Source organism: Catharus ustulatus, chromosome 31 (assembly GCF_009819885.2).
Source record: "Catharus ustulatus isolate bCatUst1 chromosome 31, bCatUst1.pri.v2, whole genome shotgun sequence".
Lineage (NCBI taxonomy): Eukaryota > Metazoa > Chordata > Aves > Passeriformes > Turdidae > Catharus > Catharus ustulatus.
In genome coordinates, this window is record NC_046251.1 from 2,226,343 (window position 1) to 2,246,250 (window position 19,908).

At 63.3% G+C, this 19,908-nt stretch overlaps 2 protein-coding genes across 4 annotated transcripts in view; one reads left to right on the forward strand and one right to left on the reverse strand.

Moving 5' to 3' along the window:
* Positions 1-6: 6 nt before the first annotated feature.
* On the reverse strand, positions 7-7,404 carry STAT6 (signal transducer and activator of transcription 6). 2 transcript variants are annotated; one of them, XM_033083322.1, is made up of 20 exons: positions 7,311-7,404; positions 6,423-6,552; positions 6,179-6,317; positions 4,536-4,619; positions 4,146-4,450; positions 3,890-4,021; positions 3,590-3,778; positions 3,431-3,518; positions 3,202-3,324; positions 2,994-3,086; positions 2,650-2,856; positions 2,479-2,573; positions 2,248-2,384; positions 2,003-2,149; positions 1,751-1,820; positions 1,383-1,487; positions 1,202-1,297; positions 1,037-1,102; positions 665-811; positions 7-588 (listed from the first exon to the last, which is right to left on the reverse strand). In XM_033083322.1, exons 2-20 carry the CDS (start codon positions 6,536-6,538, stop codon positions 405-407), a joined length of 2,523 nt encoding a protein of 840 aa, XP_032939213.1. In that variant the 5' UTR covers positions 6,539-6,552; positions 7,311-7,404; the 3' UTR covers positions 7-404. The 2 variants fall into 2 exon arrangements, with proteins under 2 accessions (XP_032939213.1, XP_032939214.1); XM_033083323.2 differs by lacking the exon at positions 7,311-7,404 and having other exon boundaries at positions 6,423-7,157.
* A 5,419-nt stretch (positions 7,405-12,823) lies between these two features.
* Positions 12,824-19,908, forward strand: part of LRP1 (LDL receptor related protein 1) — an 82,247-nt gene continuing 75,162 nt past the window's right edge. The window contains exon 1 of one of the 2 annotated variants that reach the window (XM_033083158.2): positions 12,824-12,910. In XM_033083158.2, coding sequence (XP_032939049.1) covers positions 12,838-12,910 — 73 coding nt within the window. In that variant the 5' untranslated portion in view covers positions 12,824-12,837. Of the gene's footprint in view, positions 12,911-18,036; positions 18,185-19,908 lie in introns of those variants that run through there. The other variant, XM_033083159.2, reaches the window with a different exon arrangement.

The window sequence follows — 19,908 nt, forward strand, 5'->3', positions numbered from 1 at the left end:
CGGGGGTCGCGTCCCCCTCCATGGGGGTCCCGGTGTGTCCCCCCCCTTGCCGGGCACCGGGCTGGCACCTCCGCCCCGGCGCCGTTCGCGCTGCCGCCTCCCGCCCCCGCGGTGACTCATCCCGGCGGCGTGGGCTGGGGGCACCGCGTGCGGCTGCCGGTGCCCCCCACGCAGGACGGGGTCCCTGCGCCTGCACCCCCTCACCCGCGGACCCCCGGCAGCAGCGGGGGCGGGCAGCAATGCACGGAAAGGGGGGGTGGGGGTTACCCCAAATCCCCCCAACCCCGCCTTTCCCAGCTGGAGTTTCCATGCCTGCACGAGTTCGTATCAAGTCCATGAACCCAGGCAAGGCTGGGAGGGAGTGGGGGGGTCCCAGATCGATGCCCCCCACCCCAGTAGCGCCCTCACGCGTGTCCTGGCCTCATGCTGTCATCCCACCGCGCGTCCCCCAGCCCCCAGGAGGACAGGCTGGAATTGGGGTACCCGCTGTGCTGCGGGAGGGGCGCGAAGGGGGACAACGGGGGCATGTCCTGCAGGAGGAGCTGGTCCAACTCCGAGGCTGATGACTGCTCCATGCTGGGCGACATCCTGGGGACAGAAGCAGCAGGGTGAGCAGAGGGGGACTGGGAGGGGCTTCTCCCTGCTGACCCCTCCCTGTGCTTACCAGCGCGGGGGGCTCTGCAGCGAGGCATCCTCCACAGCCTGGAACGAGGGCAGCTCGGGCATCTCCTCGTCCTGCGGTTCCACAGAGGGACCCACGGGCAGCAGCTGTGGGACGTCCCCCGACAAGCACTGGTTGTGTATGAAGTGTCTGGGGGGGTAAAGAATGGTGTAGATCCTGCCCCCCAGGGCACTCACCAGCCCCAAGGCACTGCTTGGTTTGTGGGGGGCTGATGTGGGGCTCCTCCTCCTGGGAGCACTGGTCAGCTAGGGATGGCCACTCCAGGTCTGCCAGCCCAGGCTTTGGTGGGGGAGAAAGGGGTGCAGGGCAGGGTGCCCCCCCTTCCAGCTGTGCCAGCTGTGTGCCACATCTTACCCAGGGTGCCTGAAGACAGGGTCCTGGCAGTGGGACAGTGAGGAGGATGAGAGCATCGATGATGAGCTGTGAGGAACAGGAGCACTCAGAGAGGGGGGAACTTCCCTGACCCTGTTGGGGGGTGGAGGGGTGTCCACCCTGCCCCCCACCCTGCCCTGCTCTTACCTGGGGAAGCAGAGACTGTCAGGGGTCATCATGATGTTGCTCTCAACTGTGGGGTAGCTCGGGGGGATGGGCTGGGGGCAGAATGTAGGGGGGGTGCTGCAGTGGACACACAGAAAGGTTCAGATTGAGGTGGGGGGCTCTGCCACAGCCCCCACCCCATGGCCCACAGCAGGGCACTCACCACATGGGGGGCAGCTCGTGCTGCAGCACAGGGAGGTTGAACATTGGCATTGGCACCTGGGGAGCCTCAGGGAGGGCCCCCATGGTGCTTGGAGGCTGCTGGTCCCTGCAAAAGCACATGATCCCCATCAGCACTGCAAGGTCCAGAAGGGGGAAATGTGCCAGTGGTGCTTGAGGGGAGGGTGGAAGATGCACAGATGTACCCCAGCACAGCTTGGGGACTCACAGGGGGCTCTTTGCTCACCAGCATTGCTCTGTTTTTCCCAGTCAGGGATTTCCCTGCCCAGGGGGATGCTCAGGCATCAGGGGTCTGTTCAAACCCTGGTCCACGTGCACACACCTCCAGCACAAACATGGCCTCACACTCACCTTTCGCTTTCCACAGTCATCTTGATGGCAGTGGAGACGTAGCCCCGGCCGTCCTTGCCTGTCTGCTCTTCTGCTCAGGGAGGAGAAGCATCCATGAGCCACCATCCCCACCATGCCCTGCCAACCATCTTTGCCAACCTCAGTTGCCCCTGCAAGCCCTGGGGCCACCTGATTGAAAACCAAGACCCTCCCTGCAGCATTGCTGGGGTGCAGAGGGGCAGCCCAGGGCCCATTCCAGCCCTCCCCACTCACTGTTGTAGTGACTCCCAAACGCCTGGTCCTTGGGGGTGTTGGGGTACAGGTTACGGAGCTGCTCCAGGTCCCGGATCCGGTCACCAAGGGAGCGAATGGACAAGTCCTTGGCAGAGAATGGCTGGATGTTTTCCACCTGGCTGGAGCCTGAGTGAGGGGACACACATCAGTGGATTCCAGTGGTGGTTCCTGTCACAGCCCCTGGCAGGGAGGACCTCCCTGCACAGCACCTGACCCCATCTCACCATCCTTGCCCCGGATAACGTAAGCGATGGTGACGCCCCCGATTTCAGAGTCGCTGAAGCGGAGCAGGAAGGTCCCGTCTGGCTTTGCGCTCAGCAGTTTGCACACATACTGCTTGCTAATGAAGCCCATGATGAGCCTGGAGGGGTAGACAGGTAGAGAACAGGGATCAGGACCACTCAGGGTGCTGGGGTGGGATCAGGACCCCCAAAACCCAGCCCTGGGGCACCCACCTGTCAGACCAGTAACTTTTAAGGCATCTCTTGGTGAGGTCCAGGACTCCATCAAACCACTGCCAGAAGGTGAATCCCCGGCCAGGGAGGATCTCCTGAGGCAGAGAGAGGCCATGAAGCTCCCCATGGCCACATTGGTCCCTGCCCACCCTGACCAGCCCTCCCAGTCACCTTGTTGAACTGGGCCCAGGAGACATGGCGGCTCTGGAAGTCCTCGGGGCTAGCACTGTGGTCATTGAAAATCTTCTGAGCCAGGAAGAAGTAGTGCTCCTTGAGGAGCCCCTTAGTGGTCTGCACCTCTGCCATGAACTTCAGGTTCAGGGTGTCACACATCTTGTCCCAGGGCACCCGCTCGGCCACCACGAAGGGCACTCGCTCCTGTGGCCAGGCAGGGGGTCATCAGGACAGGTCACCCACCACATCCCACCCCTGCTTCCACCTGCACTATTGCCCTTACTCCAAGAGCCCAGTTAGCCCCAGGTTCCAGCTCCTTCCCTCCAGCTCGTGGCACTCACAATGTCAGAGAAGGCATTATCCCACAGCACAGTGGCTTTGGCGTTGTTGTCCTGGTTCCCATGGACAATAACCACAATGGGCAGAGACAGGACCTGGGGGCAGAGAGTGGCCCTGAGCCAAGCATGGGACTGTCCCAGTGCAGCACAGGTATTCCACAGGGGAAGGCTCAGCACATCCAGCCCCATCCCATGGGAGAGGAGCTGGTACCTGGAGGTGGATGGAGATGTTGCTGGGGGTCAAGGTGACGCTGGTGCTGAACAGGACAGCGCATTTCTCCTCTGTCACCGACTCGGAGCCCTTCCGCTCACAGCGCTTGATCTTCTTCAGCAGCTGGGGAGGGAGAGCTGAGCATCTGGAGCCTCAGGACTTCCAAAAACCCAACAGAGTCCCCAGCACAGCTTCCAGCCCAGCCCAGCCCCTCACTGCTGGCACTCACCACGTTCTTGAAGTTGGCACAGCAGGTCCCATTGGTGGGGTTGGTCTCCAGGGCCACCGTGTTGTGCAAGATCTCCCCCGTGCTCTCGCTGGGTAGAGGAGGGGGTCAGTGGGGGAATGGGAGTGGGGAAGCCCTCTTTCCCCCACACCCACTGCTCACCTGAGAGTGTTGTTGTAGTTGCTGAGCTCCAGCTCTCGTGCTTGCTTCTCTGTCACCATGTCAGCCCTCACCACGTAGGGCTTGGGCGCTGCCTTCAGCAGCCGCGGGCCCAGCAGGAACCGGACGCTTGCCTGGAACTTGGTCTGGGTCTTCAGCACCTGTGGGGGCTGCTTCTCCACCAGGAAGGAGCTGAGGGACAAAGGGACACCGTGGCAATTGGCACAACGCCCTACCTGCTCTGCCACCAGCCCCTGCAGACCCACCTCAACCCCTGGTCATCACAGCCCCCCAGCCTGTTACCTCTTGACCAGGCTGGACAACACCTCATTGAAGCGCTCCAGGAGCCGGGGCAGCAGCTCAGGTCCCAGCTCTGTGCTCACTGCCATCACCTGCTGCTGCAGCTGGAAGTAAACCTCCAACAGGCTCTCACACCTGGGGAAAGGGGGACAAAGGGGGACCCTCAGCACCCCACCCTCACTCACCCAGAGCCCCTCGGGCCAGTGGGGGGAGCAGAAGGTTTCTCAGGGACCCCCAGCCCTGCTCTGTGCCCCCTCACCTCTTCTGCAGCGGTGCCAGATTCTCCTCAAAGATGGCCCCATTCCCTGCCAGCTGCTGTTGTCTCTTCCAGATCTGGATCCTCTTCAAGACCTGCTGTTTGACAGCCTCCAACTCCTTCACAGCCTCCAGGATGAGGTTGGGCAGTTCCCTGGGGGCCATGGGGCTCTGCACAGCCCCATCCCTCCCTGGCCCCTCATCCCGGAGTGTCTGGATCTCATGGATTCGATGCTGCAACCGCTGCAGCCCCAGGTTGAACTTCAGCTCCTCCTGCCTCCGGTGAAAGCTGAGAGGCAGGTGGTGATCCTGGGGCAGAGCAGAGCGGGGTCAGTGGGGGCTGAGGCCGGTCTGACACCTTGGGATGTCTGGGATGGGGGCAGGGAGCACCCACCCGTTTGAGCACGGCCGCCTTCTCACCCTCCAGGATGGCCCTCACGACGGCCACCAGCCGCAGCGGGTCCCGACGGAAAGTGTTCTGGGGGGACACACAAATGGGGGGTGTCAGGGGGGACAGGACACGTCCCCCCTCTTCCTGGCCCACTCCCACCCCAGCCCCTTCCCACAACGTCCAGCCAAAGCAATTCAGGGGTTCCACAATCACCACAGAGCCGATTTCCAGCTTTAAAGCCGCTATAAACAGAATCATGGAATATCTGGAGTTGGAGGGAATATCAGGATCATTTGCTCCAGCTCATTTTTTTTTGTATAAAAAGTAGAAGAAGCAACTTCAAATTAAAAATAAATAAATAAATAAATTCAAAACCGAAAGGAATTCTCCATTCCTGTGAGCACTTCCTCCAGCCTCCAGCCTGACACCTGGGGGAGACTCTCCCAACTGCCCTGGGTGGATCAATGCTTTCCACTGAAAACAGAGAGAGGAATTCCCCTGCTGGCTCCAGCTCCCGGGTCCCGTGCCAGCTCCTCCGGCCTTCACGCATTTCCCAAATTAGCTACTTCCCAAAACAGCAGCAGAAACACGGTGGGGGAATGGCTGATGACGTGCTTGGTGGGTTCCTGTGCCGGTGGGAGCTCCAGTGCGGGGGTCTGGATGCAGCACTGGTAGCCCCGTGGGTTCTTCCAGGGAAAATGTGTGATTCAGAGGATGAGAGGCCCAGGTTTGGCTCACACCTGCATTCCCAGCCCTGTGGTTGCCCATCCTGGGGGCCACCTGGCTCCCACTGCCCACAGTAGCACTGAGAGCAGGGAACAGCCTGGCCAGGCATGGAGAAATGAGGATTTAGTGTTCTGGAATGAGGGATGGAGGGAGGAGGGAACACAGGAGAGCTGATCTGCTTTAACATTTTAAATAATAGAAAATCCCTAAGCTGAAACATCTGCTTGTTTGCTACAGCAAAATGCAACAGTCGTGTTTTGGAAAGTCACCCTGCTCCCCAGAACTTGTGACTAAAGCTGATCCCTTCCCAAATGTTGGATATTAAAAAGGTCTGTTACCAAAAAAGCAGAGTTTTCAACCAGAATGTGGCTCTGGGAGTGAACTCTGCTCAGCCTTGGTGCTCTTGAGCTCCACTGGTCAGAGGGGATAAATCAGAGGGTTGGGAAAGGGACAAAGCAATTCCAACAGCCTTGATAAGAGAAAGAGCCCCAGAAATGAAACCCAGAGTTCACAGCAGGAGGAAACAAGCCTGGAGGAAGGAGAAATCAAACACTCAAGCAGAAAATGGGGAACATCTGGTCAGACAGCCTGCAGGTACCAACAACTGGGGGTGAGTGAGGCTGTGGGGGCTGAGGGGCTCAGGAGGGTCCCCACAGGACCGTTTCAGGGAAGATGTGGCAGCTCCTTGTGGGTCACTGGGCTGCAGAACACAGGTCAGCTCTGGGATGCAAACAAACCCCCTCTGTTCTCTGGAACACCCCAAAAACCCAATCACTGAGTCCGCTCATTGCTCACAAGCCTGGAAAAGGGTCACATGGGGACCATCCTAAGGCACTGAGACCTTCCAGCATAAAAAAATCAAGTTTTCCTGGGAGTTGGCTGCAATCCCAGAGTGACCCAGCCCCAGGGTCCCTGCACACCTCGATGTTGCTGACTTGCTGGAGGATCTGGCACTGCTGCCCATCGCTGCTGGCAGCGCTGCGGAGTTTATCCAGCATTGCCGAGAGCATCCCGCTGGCCATGCTGCTGCAGAAGGCGTCTGAGCCATTGATGAACTCCCTGGAGAGGAGAAAAGTTGGGAGAATGGGCATGGATCCCCCACCCTCCCCTGTGTGACCCCCAGCCCAGTGCTGCTCCAGGCAGGAAGGGTCTAGGGAGACTCACCAGGGCTGGTTCTCCAGCCACTCGGCCAGGAGACAGCGCAGGCTCCGGGGAAACTCCACGGAGAGGCTGCTGAACTCCTCCGGTGGCATGTGGGACACGAGGTTCCACAGGGACATCTTGGAACAGTCACCTGTGGACAAATAGCAGAGAGGATGAGGCGTCACCCGAGCAGCCCCTGGGGGGGTTTGAAGACTGAGAGCCCCTCAGACAGCAGGTGAGAGCTGCTGCTTGTCCTTCCACGTCTGAACCTGCTGCTCCACTGGGCTGGGGCTGCTGGGGAGGAGAAGGAGGAGTGAGAAGTCTGATGCAGGATCAGCCTCTTGGGCAATCCTGGGCGGGCTGGCAGCCCACTTGTGCCTCAGTTTCCCACATCTCCGGGGAATCCCTGCGCTTTCTGCCGCAAGGACACTCCAAGGGATGGGCAAGTGCCGCTGGACTTGGCATAGGAGAGCTGGGAGAGCCAGAAGAGTGCAGAACTCCCACAGAACGGGACAAGTGTGAACTCCCCCGAGCTTGGTGAGGCTGTTCCACTGGTGTGATCCCAGTAAGGTGGCTTGGCTGCCCCCCAGAACTTCCACAAGCAGAGCCCTTTCCTCAGCCGCCCCTCACACTCGGTGGGCTCCAGAGATGAGAGAAAGCAACAAGAGGACTGGAATGGGGCGCTACAGAGCGAACTCCACCTTGAAAGCCCGGACTGGGGGCTCAGAGCCCCGCTGCACCTCAGTGGGCGTTGGAACCCCAACATTCCCACCCCGTCCCCTCAGGGCTGCCCGCGCCCCTTCCCGACAGCTCCCGCCCTTCCTCCCGCCACGCTCGCAGCTCGGGCCCCGCCGCAGCCCCGCGGGCCGGGCCGGCCAGGGGGGTCCCCCCACAGACACACACACACACCTCGCTGCCGGTTCCGCCAGCCCCGCCCGGGGCCAAGGCCCGATCCCGCGGCGGATCCCGCAGCGCCGGCGTCTCACGGCCCAGCCGAGGGGCCGGGGCACCGGCGGGACCCCCGCCCGCCCAGGCCTGGCCCGCCGTGCCCTGAGGCGAACAGGAGGGCGAGGAGCCGCGTCACGTCCCGAGTGCCCCGGGGAGCGCGTTCGCCACGGGCCTGGGCCGCGCGGAGCCGCCGAAGGCGCAGGGCGGAGGTGGAGCTGACAGGCTCCGAGAGCCCTGCGAGGGGAAGGAAGCCAGCGTCACTGGGCAACGTCGCAGCCGGAGCAAACAAACGCCCGCGGCCTGCCCCGAGCTCGGCAGCGGGAGCACCCCGGGGTGGCGGCGGTGTGGGGTCACCAGCCCTCACGGAGCCCTGGGTGTCACACCTTGTCAGGCGCCAACCATGGTGGCTGGAGGTTGACACCTTCCAGAAATGGTTGTGCTTTCGAGTCCACGCTGCCCGGAGCAAATAGATCGTGGGGATTTGCTGCAGGGAATGAGGTTACTCCGAGGGGTCAATGCCCGCTGGGAAACGCACACAGCAGTTCTGGGAATGCTGACGGATTTTACCCCACAGTCCCAGTGGGATGTTGGCAGGAGGGGGAAAAACAACCTCTCCTTTTGCCACTCTCGAGGTTAATCCCCATCCTCCTGCCCCATTAAACCTGTATTTCTGCTTAGCCCTGGGAGGCAGCTGTTGGCTGGAAGCGCCAACCCGGAGCTCAAGCCTTAAGCCAGGCATGCCTGGATCTGCTGAGAGCCTGCGGGAGAAGCTGCGCTGCTCCCTCCTCCCACAGCCCGGGAGGAGTTCGAGGCGGGGAACATGCCTGTCCCCTCCTGGCATCAATCACAGCAGTTCCCTGAATCCTTCCAATGCTAATTTCCACGCTTCCCTCTTCTTCTCCTTCTGCTTTTCCCAGTTCCTTCCTGGGGGATCCTTCTCAAGGCAGCATTGTGGCCGGGGAAACTGGCTCGACACGGAGCAGGATATGGGCAGCCGCCCCCCAGCCGCTCCCCCTCCCCAAACCCCATCGACGCCGCCACTTTCACTTCCTCCTCCACCCGAGGAGCTTTGCCTCCTAGTGGGGTCTCCCGGGTGAGAAGGTGGCTCAGGAGGACCCCAAGCACGGGAGGGGGCTCAGGGACCCCCACACTTTCAGTACGAGCTTTGTGCTTTCCAACTGCAACAGGAAACCCTGTTCCCAAGCTGCCCTACATTCCCCGTCCCCTTCCCTGTCCCGACGTGCCGTAACATCCCACGGGTGTTACTCATTAACTACCAAGCCTTTCCTGGCAGCAAACCGAAGCCCCCCATCCTCGGTGCGGGGGTTTGTATAGGGGACACCCCACCCCTGGCCGTGTCCCCACTGCCCTCTGCGATCTCCCAGCCTGGCGCTGGTGGGTTCCTCTGCACCCTCCTCATCCTGTGGGGCATTTCAGAGCACGCTCCCTCATCCTGCCGGCAGATTCCCCGATGCTCCGGCACCGACAGATGTTCCGAGGTTTTCCAAATGCTATGGACACCCGGACTTCTCTCTGATTCCGCCCTCGCCGGGGAGAGCCCGAGGGATGTCGCTGCTACTCAGCGTGCCTCAGTTTCCCCGGGGCTCTCCGGCCAAGGCCACAACACACGACACGGTGGGACACTGGTGACAGTGCCACAGAAAGGACATCCAGGTCATGGCGGGGGGGAGGGGACTGCCCAGTGTTGACCGGTCGGGGAGTGAAAGTTCCTCTGGAGTGCAGGAAGAGGAGCGGGGCCTTCCCAGCAGACCCAGCCCAGGATGACTCACGGCTCGGGGAGCCCGGCCTGGATTCGGTGCCGCTCCCGTCCCAGGAACTCGCTGTCCGGCTCCATCGGCGGGACAGGGGAAGGGGTCTTCCTTTGCCCCACGCACCCCCCGTCCACAAACAGGGCCATGCCAGGAGAGCTGGGTGCTAGGAGAGCCGGCTGCCATCCTCTGCACCCACCCAGCAGCCAGTGCTCTGAACTTCGGGTTGAGCTTGGCTGCGTTTCCACCTGGGCGGCCGATCCGATGCAGCCTCGGCGCCACCGATCTCGAAGCCCCTTCCCCACCTCATCCCACCCCATCCCCAAACACCCCGGTGAAGAGCTCTGCTCCCCCTCAGAGGCCACACTCAGCCTGTCACAGGTCGCAGTGCCCACCCCCAGAGCAGGGAGGTGCTCCTGGACAGCCCCCCAGCCCCAGGCAGCCCCCGCCCCCGGGATACCCCGCAGAGCCCCGTCCCCCCGCCACCGGCTCCCAGATCGGTGCTCCTGCAAGAGCTCCCGGCGGGGTTGGAGATGCCAAACCCCCGGTCCCGTTCCCCGATACCTGGTGAGAGCAGCCGCGGGCGGGGGGCGGCCGGTCAGGCCGGTCCCCGCGACCCCTCGTTCACTCCATCGCGGCGTCGGGCGCGGCCCCGCTCCGCCGGGAAGCGCCGAGCGCAGGAAGGGGGAGGAGACGCGTGAGCGGAGGGATGGGAGGGCACCGGGACCGGGACCAGCCTCGACAGGACCTGGGACCCCCGCTTGGCATCCACACCGAGGGGCTGCGGCACCCACCGGCTCCGCGTCCGCCCCATATCAGCTCCCACCCACTCGTGATCCCAGTCTTGCCCCATATCTCCCCATTGCTGTCCCCCATCGTGACCGCACTCTTGCCCCATATCCCGCTCGTGCCCGCACGTCTTCCCCATTCTGCCCCCACCCATCCACTGCTCGCACTCACGCCTGTCCCCCCCCCCTCCATCTGTGACACCCACTCCTGACCCTTCTGCTCTAACCAGGTCCCTCTTTGCTGCCTTTCCAAGCCCCCCGCCCATCCCCGTGGGTGCCCCCCGCCCATTCCGGCGGGTGCTTTCGCACCGGGGCAGCCCCGGTTCTGTGGTCCCGCCGTTCCCGGCTGCACCGGGCCGGGCGTCTCGAGCTGCACTTTCACCGCCCGGTTTAAACCCCGGTCCCCGTCCTGGGGTCCGAGTCCGTGGCTTGTCCCGGGCTGCGCCCATCTCAGTCTGCGCCCTCCGGTACCGAGCCGAGCACGGGAGCGGGGGCACTGAAAAGGGATGCTCGCTGCTTGGAGTGGCTTGCTGCTGCACGGAGGTACCCACCCCGTCTCGGGGCGCTCCTTCGGCCTCTCCGACCCCCGCGTCCACCGGAGCGGAGGGGCAGCACCGGGCAGGGCATCCTCGGGGCCGCCAGGGGGCGCTGCCGCACCGCCAGTGCCACCGGGGCGAACCGGGGGATGCGGGCCCGGTGCTGCCGGGGCTGGGGATGCGGGCCCGGTGCTGCCAGGGCTGGGATGCGGTACCAGGTCTGCCAGGGCTGGGGATGCGGGCCCGGTGCTGCCGGGGCTGGGGATGCGGTACCGGGGCTGCCGGGGCTGGGGATGCGGGGCCGGTGCTGCCGGGGCTGGAGATGCGGTACCGGGGCTGGGGCAGGGTAGCGGTGAACTCCTGCCGCTGGTGAGCTCTCCGTGCTGCCATTTCGAGCATCAAACTCACCTGGGGACCCCGTGAGCGCGGCTCGCCCACTGCGCGCCAGGACATCCCGGGACGGCGGACACCCGCCGGAGCTGTTCGGGACTGGGAAGGGGCTTCCCGGCCTCCCCATGCCCCCGTCCAGGACGGTACCGAGTGAGGAGGGGGCTGTGGAGCGCTGGCGTAGGAGGAATCAGAATCACCCTCTCCCTGGGTGGTGTGCGGCGTTTGGGGGCTGTGGGGGAATGCGGGGTGCAGAGCCGGCCCCCAGCCCACCGGGTTACGCTGCGTTTTTTGCCACCCCGGCGCTTCTACAGGGGCGGTGTCCCGGCAACATCTGGACCTTCTCCCGAACATCTGGCGCCGCAGCAGCCTGAATCACCCTCTCCCCCCCGGCAGCTGCCTGACCGGGGTGGGGCGGAGCAGGCGTGTGACATAATTAAAAAAACATATGACATCACGCATGGTGCCTGATGACGGTACCGGCACCCCTGCCCAGCTCCCTCCTCCACCTCGGGCCCTCGCAGGCAGCGGAGTGGCCACTTGATGACGTCACGGCTCCGGCTCTGACGTCACGGTTCTCAGTCAAAGCCAGAGTTGGGTGAGTGATGGCCGGCCTTGCGGATGATGGGGGTCCGCTGTTCAGGACCCTCGGCCCCCAGCCCTGCTCCCGGGGACGGCTGGGTCCTGTGCCCTGGGGGGTGACGAGGGACCCCGTGCCTTGGGGGGACAGTGAGGGTCCCACTACCCTCGGACACAGTGAGGGTCCTGCTCCCCTGCGGGAACGGTCAGGTCCCACCGCCCTTGGGGGTGGTGATGGTTTTGGTGTCCTGGAAGAATGGCGAGGCTCCTGTTGCCTCTGGGGATGGTGAAGGGCCCGCTGCCCTGGGGGACAGTGACGGTCCTGAAGCCCTGAGAGAATGGCGCTGCCCTGGGGATGATGAGGGTCCCGCTGCCTCGTCCGTCTCTGACCCGCAGCCGGTACCGGGTGCCGGTAGAGGGGAGCTGGGCTTCCCCCGCACCTGAAAGGGAATGGGAGCCAGCACAGCAGGGACGGCCCGGGAGCCAGAGTGGCATCGCGGGCCGGAACCGCGTGTGGGTGCAGGACCCGCAGCGCTGTACCTGTACCACACCGACACCGGCACCAGGCCCGGTCCCCTGCGCGTACTATACTGACACCGGTACCGATACCGACACCGGCACCAGCACCAGACCCCTGCTCGGCCCATACTGACACCGACACTCCCACCGGATCTCTGCCCGTACCATACTGACACTCTTACCGGCACCGGTCCCCTGCCTGTGCCATACTGACACCGATACCGACACCGGCACCGTACCCCAGCCTGTACATTATTGACACTGACACCAGACCCCTGCCCGGACTGTACCGAGACCGACACCGGTACCGACACCGGACCCCTGCCCGGACCGTACGGAGACCGATACCGGTACCGACACCGGACCCCTGCCCGGACTGTACCGAGACCGATACCGGTACCGACACCGGACCCCTGCCCGGACTGTACCGAGACCGATACCGGTACCGACACCGGACCCCTGCCCGGACCCTGTCCCTGCCCACACCCACCGGGGGGCGCAGCCCCGGCACCGCGCGCGCATGCGCGTAGGACCCCCCCCCCAGCGCCACGCGCGTGTCCCCCCCCCTCCCCGTTCCCGTCCGCGGCGGCGGCGGCTCGAGCCCGGTGACGTCAGGCGGGCGGCGGCGCGCGCTCCATCTCCCCCCCCCCCCCAAATCACCGCCCTCCCTCCGCCGCGGCGGCGGCGCGCGCAGACCCCCCCCCCATCCCCCCCCCGCCGCCCCCCGGCCCCGCCGCCGCCGCCGCCGCCCAGCCCGGAGGGTCCGCCCGCCCCCCGGCCCGGCCCGGCCCGGCCGCCGGCCCGCCCCCGCCCGCCCCCCGCGGATGTCGGTGCGCGGGCCCGGGACGCGCCGCCCCACGGGCAGCACGGCGTGAGGAGCCGCCGCCGCCGCCGCCGCCGAGCCGCCGGCATGGGGCCGCTGCTGGCCCTCGCCGGGAGCCTCCTGGCCCTGCTGGCCGCGCCCGCCGCCCGCGCCCTCGAAGGTGAGTCGGGGGGCGGCGGGGCCGGACCCCCGCGGGGCGATACCGGCGGGGAGGGGGGGACACCGGCGGGGAGGGGGAGGCGCCGCAGCCGCGCGGCCCCGCAGCCGCTGTCGGGGGCGCGGGGCTCGGCCGGGCCGGGGAGGGGGCGGGGGGCGCCGCGCGTCCCCCTCCCCGCCACCGCCGCCGCTGTGACAAAGCAGAGCGGGCGCAGCCCGGCCCCGCCGCGCCGCGGGGACACCGGAGAGACCGGGGGGGAAGCGGGGAGCAGCGGGCCGGGCTGGGGCGGCGCGTCCTCCCCGCGTTCCTCCGCAGCGCACGGTGCGCCCCCCGCCCCGTCCCCCCGCAGCCGCGGGGGCCGCTCGCTTGCGCTCCCCGTTTTCTCTTCTTTGCCCGTTCTCCTGGCTCCCACTCTCCCTCCATCCCATTTTCCTCTGGAATCCAAAGTTTTCCCCACAGCCAAGCAGGAAAGTTGGAGCTCAGCACCGCTGCGGGAGCCGGGGCCGGGGGTCCCGGTGTCACGGGGGTGGCCGGTGCCGGGGTCCCCACCGGTCCCAGGGGTGCCCGTGACAGCCCAGCCTCGCCCCACGCTCCCCCCTCTTGCATAACCGGGGCTGCTTCTCCCGAAGCCGCGACGCCCGGCTGCGGAGTTTGGCTGTGACCGGGCCTGGTGGCACTGGGAATGTGCTTATCCAGCGACCGGGCTGTCCGTCCCCCTGTCCGTGTGTCCGTTTATCCAGCCTCCCCCCCATCGGTCCATCCAGCTCCTTGCCAGCCGCTCGTTCCCAAGCCGCGCACGTCGCGTTCCCGGCCCTTATTGATCTATTCAGTAAATACTTGAGCTCGTCAGCTCCATGGCCGGGCTGGGAATGTGCGAGGGGCCGCTCTTGGCAGCGCCCGTGCTCCGCGCTGGCAGCCGATCCAGCCGGGAACCGGCGGCCGTGGCGAAGTTCTCGCAACGCTTGGACGCACAGGGCTGTTTTTCCCTTCAAAAGCAGGAAAATGGGGGGGGTCTCGGCTTTCCTGTGACGGGTTTCCCTCTGTCTGCATGGGGATGGCCTGGTGAAATGAGAGGCTGGGATGATGGATGAACGAGAGGGTTGTGGGTTTTTGTTTTTTTTTTTTGGAGGGAGATTTTTCTGTCCCGTTTCTTTGCCCACCTTGGAGCAAAATGAAAGAAGAGATTTGGTGTCGTGGCAGTGGCAGCATCTGACCCGTCGCTGGGTCGGAGGGATGGAGGAGGAGGAGGAGGAGGTTTGGGCAAACGCCAGATCCCTGCCCCAGATTCATGTCTGGGGCTGCAGGAGGCTGGGGCCTGTGGTTTCCATCCTCCAGCACCTCCTCACCCAACTGGGGGTGCAGACGCTTGATCTGTGTCCCTTGGAGGGAGGTGACAGGAGTGGAGCAGCACAGGGCACCCTGCAGCCCCTCCTTGGTGGCACCTGCAGGGCTGATGGAGATGCTGGCACGCGCCCGGTGAGCTCAGCAGTGCAGGTGGCCACCAGCTGAGCCCTCTGGGGTCACCCCTCCGGGGACCCGAGGTCTCAGAGGCATCATCCCCGCTCGGAGGTGGCTCGGAGCAGCCGGCGGATCCAGAAGTTGGTGGGGGCGGAAGGGAGGCATCGCTCATTGCATAAGCTGCGTTGCCTTTGGAAACGAGGCTGCGGAAAGATGATGAGCTGGAGGGAAGTTCCTCCATCCTCTGCTCCACACCCCAGGAGCTGAAGTGGGGCAGAGACACCTCTTCCTCCTGGTGCATGTCCCCCTCCTGAGGGGCTCCCCTTTGGGGATGAGGTGCTGTTCCACCACCTCGGGGTGCTGAGAGCTGTGTGAGCCTGTGGGTGGGAGGATGTGGAGGCATGTGGCGGATGTGGAGGCACCGCAAGCATGTGGTTGGGCTGGTTAGGAGGCAGAATGTGCCACCAAGGTGACACCTGAGCTGGAACCCGGTGGTCCTGGCTGGGCTTTGCTTTCCCTGATGCAAGTTTCCCAGCAGGGCTCTGGGAGATGCCAGGATGCCACTGGGAGCAGGGTGCAGGTCCCCATCCTTGTCAGGAGAGCTGATTCCTCACAATCACTGCCTCTGCAGCTCTGGAGTCTCTTTGCTTGTTCCTGGAGAAGAGGAGGACAAAGTCCAGCCGTGGGGTGGGAGGAAGTTTTTCCATAGGGAACAAAGGGCACTGGTGTGCAGCTCCTGTCTGCCCGGTCCTCTGCTGCTTTCCAGGGTGGTGTGGGGCACCCCTGGCCCTGTGGTGGCAGAGCCCCAGGAATGGAGTGAGGGCACGCAGGGGTCACCCTGTTCCTGTTTTGGAAATACCTGCGGTTAAGGGTGGCTGGGGTGTTTGAGTGCAGCACTTCCCTCTTGCTCTCGTGCTGGTCTGGCATGTGCTGTTGTGTGTCCATGTGTGTTCCCTGTGTGTTCCCAGGTGTTTTTCCGTGTGTTCCCGTGTGTGTGCACACGTGTGGGTGTGCACACGCCACTTCCCTAAGCGTGCACAGACACGCCCGGAGCTGCACTGAGTTCAGTGGAGGTGAAGAGTGGAGGTTTGGGGTGCTGGGAGGAAAAGGCAGCAGCTGCTGGGCTGTGGTTGGGATTTGCTCTATGCAATGTCCAGAGGGGTGTCCAGCATTCCCGTGTGGAGCATCCCAGCAGGACACTGGGGCTTCCAGCAGCCTCATGGGACTCTGTCCCATGTGAGAGCAGGTGAGAGCACACCTGGTGCTGCTGTGGTGTCCAGTGAGAGGGCTGAGCTCCATCCCATGTGCTCCCTGTCCATGACAAGCACTGATGTCCAGAGGATGGGGCAGCGCTGGAGCATCCCTGGCAGCAGTGCCAGGTTTGGGGTGAAGCCGAGGCGTTTCCTCCTCGCCACTTCCGAAGCTCCTGAGGCACGGTGGGAGGTGTGGGGGTGGCAGCAGCTGTGGCAGCCCCCTCGCCTTCGGTGTCTCAGCCCCACCACTCGCTCCTCGTGTTCTCTCCCTGCCGGTTCCATGTGCTCCGGGGGAGCCTGTGAACCGGGAAGGAGCGGGGGCTGCTCCAGCTGGTGATGCTTTTCCTCCAGTGTTAAGTACTGGTTGGGATGATGGGGAGCAAAACCACCCATGTCCTCCCTGTGCCTCCAAGGCCCTGATTCCTGGAGCATCCTCCTCTGGAGTAGCTGACTCCAGCTGGAATTCCATGGTTCTTCTTTGCCCCCAGCCCATGCCTGACCTGTGGCTGCCCAGTGGGGCTGTCCAGGCTCTGCTCTCCTGCACGGGCATTCCCATTTCCTCACAGGAACAGCAGGATTGGAGCAGAAAATCAGAGACAAATTAAGGGAAAAGCTGCGTAAACCAGCTGCTGGGTGGGGTCCCGAAAACAGCCCTGGAGTCGGCCAAGGGGACAGGGTGGTGGCACAAGAAACTTTGGGGAGGGAGGATTGGCTCCCAAAATCCATCCTCCCACTGCCTGGGATGAGGATGTCTGGGGAAGGACCACAGTTCCTTCCCCCTCCAGGAGGGCATGGGGGGACCTGGCTGCCCCCAAGGTTGTGACAATGTCCAGGTCACCTCCTAGTGCTCACTGAGGTGGAGAGGGGGATGGAGGGTGGGCAGGGTGAGGGCCAGGAGCCCTTTGGGCAGAAACTGAGAGCACTGGTAGCATCTGTAGAGGTGGTGGTGGTGGCAGGGTGAGGACATTGGGTACTGGGGTGTGTGCCAGCACTTGGTTGTCCAGTGCCTCCCATGAGGAGGGATCTCCTCCAGCTGTCATGTGAATCCTGCTGCTCAGGATTTGTTTTGCCACCATCTCATGAGCTCTGGGATGCTCCACAAGGAATGGGACAGCTCGTGGGGTTCCTGCCTGCCCTTGGGGCTGGTGTTCACACTGGGGTTTGGCTGTGCCTCTGTCTGTGACCCCCATGCCACTCCAGGGGTTTGGCTGTGCCTTTGGGGAGCTTTCCCAAAACCTTGGATGGTTTTTTTGGACAGAGCCTCTCCAGAATGGTGCAGGGAGCACGTGGTCCCGCGAGTGCCCTTTGCCCAGCAAGGGGGTGCATGGGAGGTGCTTCCCCGAAATCACAGCCAGGGCTGGGCCCTTGGGAGCCATGGAGTGCCCGGGGAGAGGGGGGGACACACAGGATGTGCCACATCCTGCCGAGTCAGCACCACGATGAGCCCGCAGCTTTTGTCATGGGGCAGGAGGTTCCTCTTCCAGGCACGAAGATTATTTCAGTTCCCAGATTGACTCCAAGCACTGTCCTGGTGCAGATAAATTCTTTCTGTGTGCCCCCCCAGACCTCCCAGCCCTGCAGAGGTCTGAGCCCTGAGTTTCTGCCAGAGCTGCCTGCCAAGCCTGGAACCCTCTCCCAATTCACCCCAACAAGCCATGGGGCTCCACTGAAATGCCTGGGATGAATCCAGCAGTCCCAGGGTTGGGAATGGGCTCCTTGGAGTGGGTGCTGATCCCAGGAGTGGCAGCTGGCATGGACTGTGAGCAGTGGGTGCATCAGCCTGCTTCCTTCCCACAGTCCTGCCTCTGCCAGGCAGACAGGACTCTCCTTGTGCTTGGGATGAATTTTATCTCCATCACCTCCCAGAGAGCGTTCCAGCTGTGTTCCCATGGACATCCCTCTCCAGGGACTTGGGCTTGGTGGCCGATGGCCTTTCCAAGCACCCGGGGATGTTTTGCATCCAGCGCTGCCATCCTCAGGCTCTGCCAAACGGAGCATCTGCCCCGGCTGAAGTTGTTTTCCAGGGGATGATTTTCTCCACTCTCCTTGGGATTTTGTAGTCCAAGGCCACCTCGAGCTATTTACAGCCCAGGTTTTGCTGTTGACTTAACTTTCCAGCCCTTTCCACGCTCCTGGGCAGCTCGACCTGCCGGCTGCGGCCGCACCAAATATTTTCAGCATTTTCTAATTCGGCTCAAACTCGTTGTTTTCTTTGCTGTGTGACTCTTATTTCTGAAAGAAAAGCACGGGGTGGACCATGAGGGCTGTTCTGGATCTTATTCCATCGTGAGAGGTTGCGTTCCCCAACGTGGTCCGGCCATTTCTAGGGCTAAATATAGACTCCAGTGTCCTTCCTGAGCCAGGGAAGGGAGCGGGCTGGAGCTGCAGTCATGCAGATGCTGTGCAGGATCACAGACGGTCCCAGCACCGCTCGTGGGGTTGGCAGCAGAATTCTTGGATAATGACCTTGCTGGCAGCTCTGAGCTTCTCCGGTGGGACCATGCTTGCAGTGACACCGAGGGGAGGGATGGGAAGAACATCCCAGGCTCCAGGGAGTGTCAGGAAGGTGAGAGCAGGTCTGTGATGTCCAAAACACATGGACTGGGGCAGCAGTGGGAATTTTGGATGTCTGGGAGGGAGTCTAATTGAGTTGGAAGTTGCATCTTTAATTGAGTGGACTAATTAGCCTCTTGCCAGATGCTGTTTCTTCAAATGAGACTGTGGTGAGGACGGGCAGGTGTTGGGGGTTTCATCCTGGGAGCAGGCAGGTATTGGGGGGTGTTCTCATCCTGAGGATGGGCAGATGTTGGGGGTCACATCCTGGGTGTGCAGAGCTGGGCAGGTGAGGGGTGAGTGAGTTGCTGTTGAATTGTAGGGCTGCAGTTGCAGGAGGTGGAGAGGAGTCACTGCTCTTGGACTCAGAGCTCTGCCATCAATCCCTTGGTGGATTCCGGGTGGATTGCAGTCGAGGAGGATTCCAGCTGGGGGAGGCTTTGGGAGCCATCCTGCTGCTGCCCCCATGCCCCAGCCTCCCTGGGGGTGGCTGGTTTTGTTTGCTGGAGGCTGCCAGGCAAAAATTGAAATGTACTGAGAGCTTTGAATTGCATCAATCTCACCCATTTACCTGCAGCTCTTTGTTCCTGGGCACGGGCTCGTGCTCCTGGGTCACACATGGCTCATTCAGGCCACCAACAGTCACAGCTGGCCACCACAGCTGGAGCAGGAGTGTCTGCACCCCCTGGCCCTTCATTGAGCTCTTCAGGACCAAGTCCCTCCCGGTGTCCCCTCCCTCTGCTTCCCCGTGCCCTCGATGCTGGCACCTGGTGATTTTCTCAGAGCTGGAATGTCGTGGCCTAAAGGGACGCAGGGACACAAACCCTCGGTTCTGGGGAGCAGCAGGACACTCCTCTGCCCACCCTGCCCTCCAGCGTGCTGCCAGTGTGTGCCACCCACTCCAACCATTCCTCTCGCCTGTCCCCTGCTGCTGGTGTCAACACCCCTTGGCTGTCCCTGCCTCTGTCACCGCCAGGAGAGCGCCTCCAGATGATTTATGACACTTGGGGGCTCTAACCGGGGGGCACAGACCCCCCAAACCACGATGCTTACGGTGGTCCCATCCTCTCCAGGCACTGCGAGCTGCGCCCCTCCTGCCCCCAGCGCAGGGAAAAGCTGTGAAGGGTTTCCTCCCGGCGGCTGTCGTGGTGCTTTTTTTATTGTTTGGAAAAGGAAGCACTTGGGTTTAATACTTCCCGCTCCAGCCGCCTTCCCAGCGCCCGGGCGGATGCTCGGGGCACCGGGGCGAGCGCCGCGAGCAGCGCGGCTGTGCCGGCGCCTCCGCCCCGGGGCCGGCTCCGCATCCTTGGGTCGGTGCCCACGCCAAGGCTCCGCTTCCTGCCGCAGCCCCCGGCCCTTCCAGATGGGTTTGCTCAGCCTCTCCTCAGCCGGCCTGGAGCGTGTTTTCCCCAGGGAAGAGCGGATTTGGAGCCCGGCGCTGCTTACTCACCAGTCGCTCTGATGCCGTCGGCCCCTGCCCGGCCCTACGCCCTTTCGGCCGCATAAAATGCTACATTTTCCTTTTTCTGCAACTTACGGAAGTTAAAACCAGGGAAAGCAGGATTCCTGACCTGCAGGAACCCCCTGGGAGCATCCGGTGGAGATGCCAAGGGGTCAGGCGGCATCTGGGGCGCAGCATCAGCTCAGGGATGACTGTGCCAATTCCTCTTTCACCATTTGTACCAGTTACAGACAGATGGGGCATTTCACCGTGCCAGGGATGTTGTTCCAGTGGAG

What these genes read in the sequence shown, in the direction of transcription:
- STAT6 (XM_033083322.1), bottom strand. Translation starts at nt 6,538, where the DNA reads ATGTCCCTGTGGAACCTCGTGTCCCACATGCCACCGGAGGAGTTCAGC. An exon ending in GTGCCAACTTCAAGAACGTG is followed by an intron (nt 3,325 to 3,430) that starts GTGAGTGCCAGC and finishes CTCCCTCCCCAG; the next exon opens with CTGCTGAAGAAGATCAAGCG. An exon ending in CCTGGGCCCAGTTCAACAAG is followed by an intron (nt 2,574 to 2,649) that starts GTGACTGGGAGG and finishes TCTCTGCCTCAG; the next exon opens with GAGATCCTCCCTGGCCGGGG.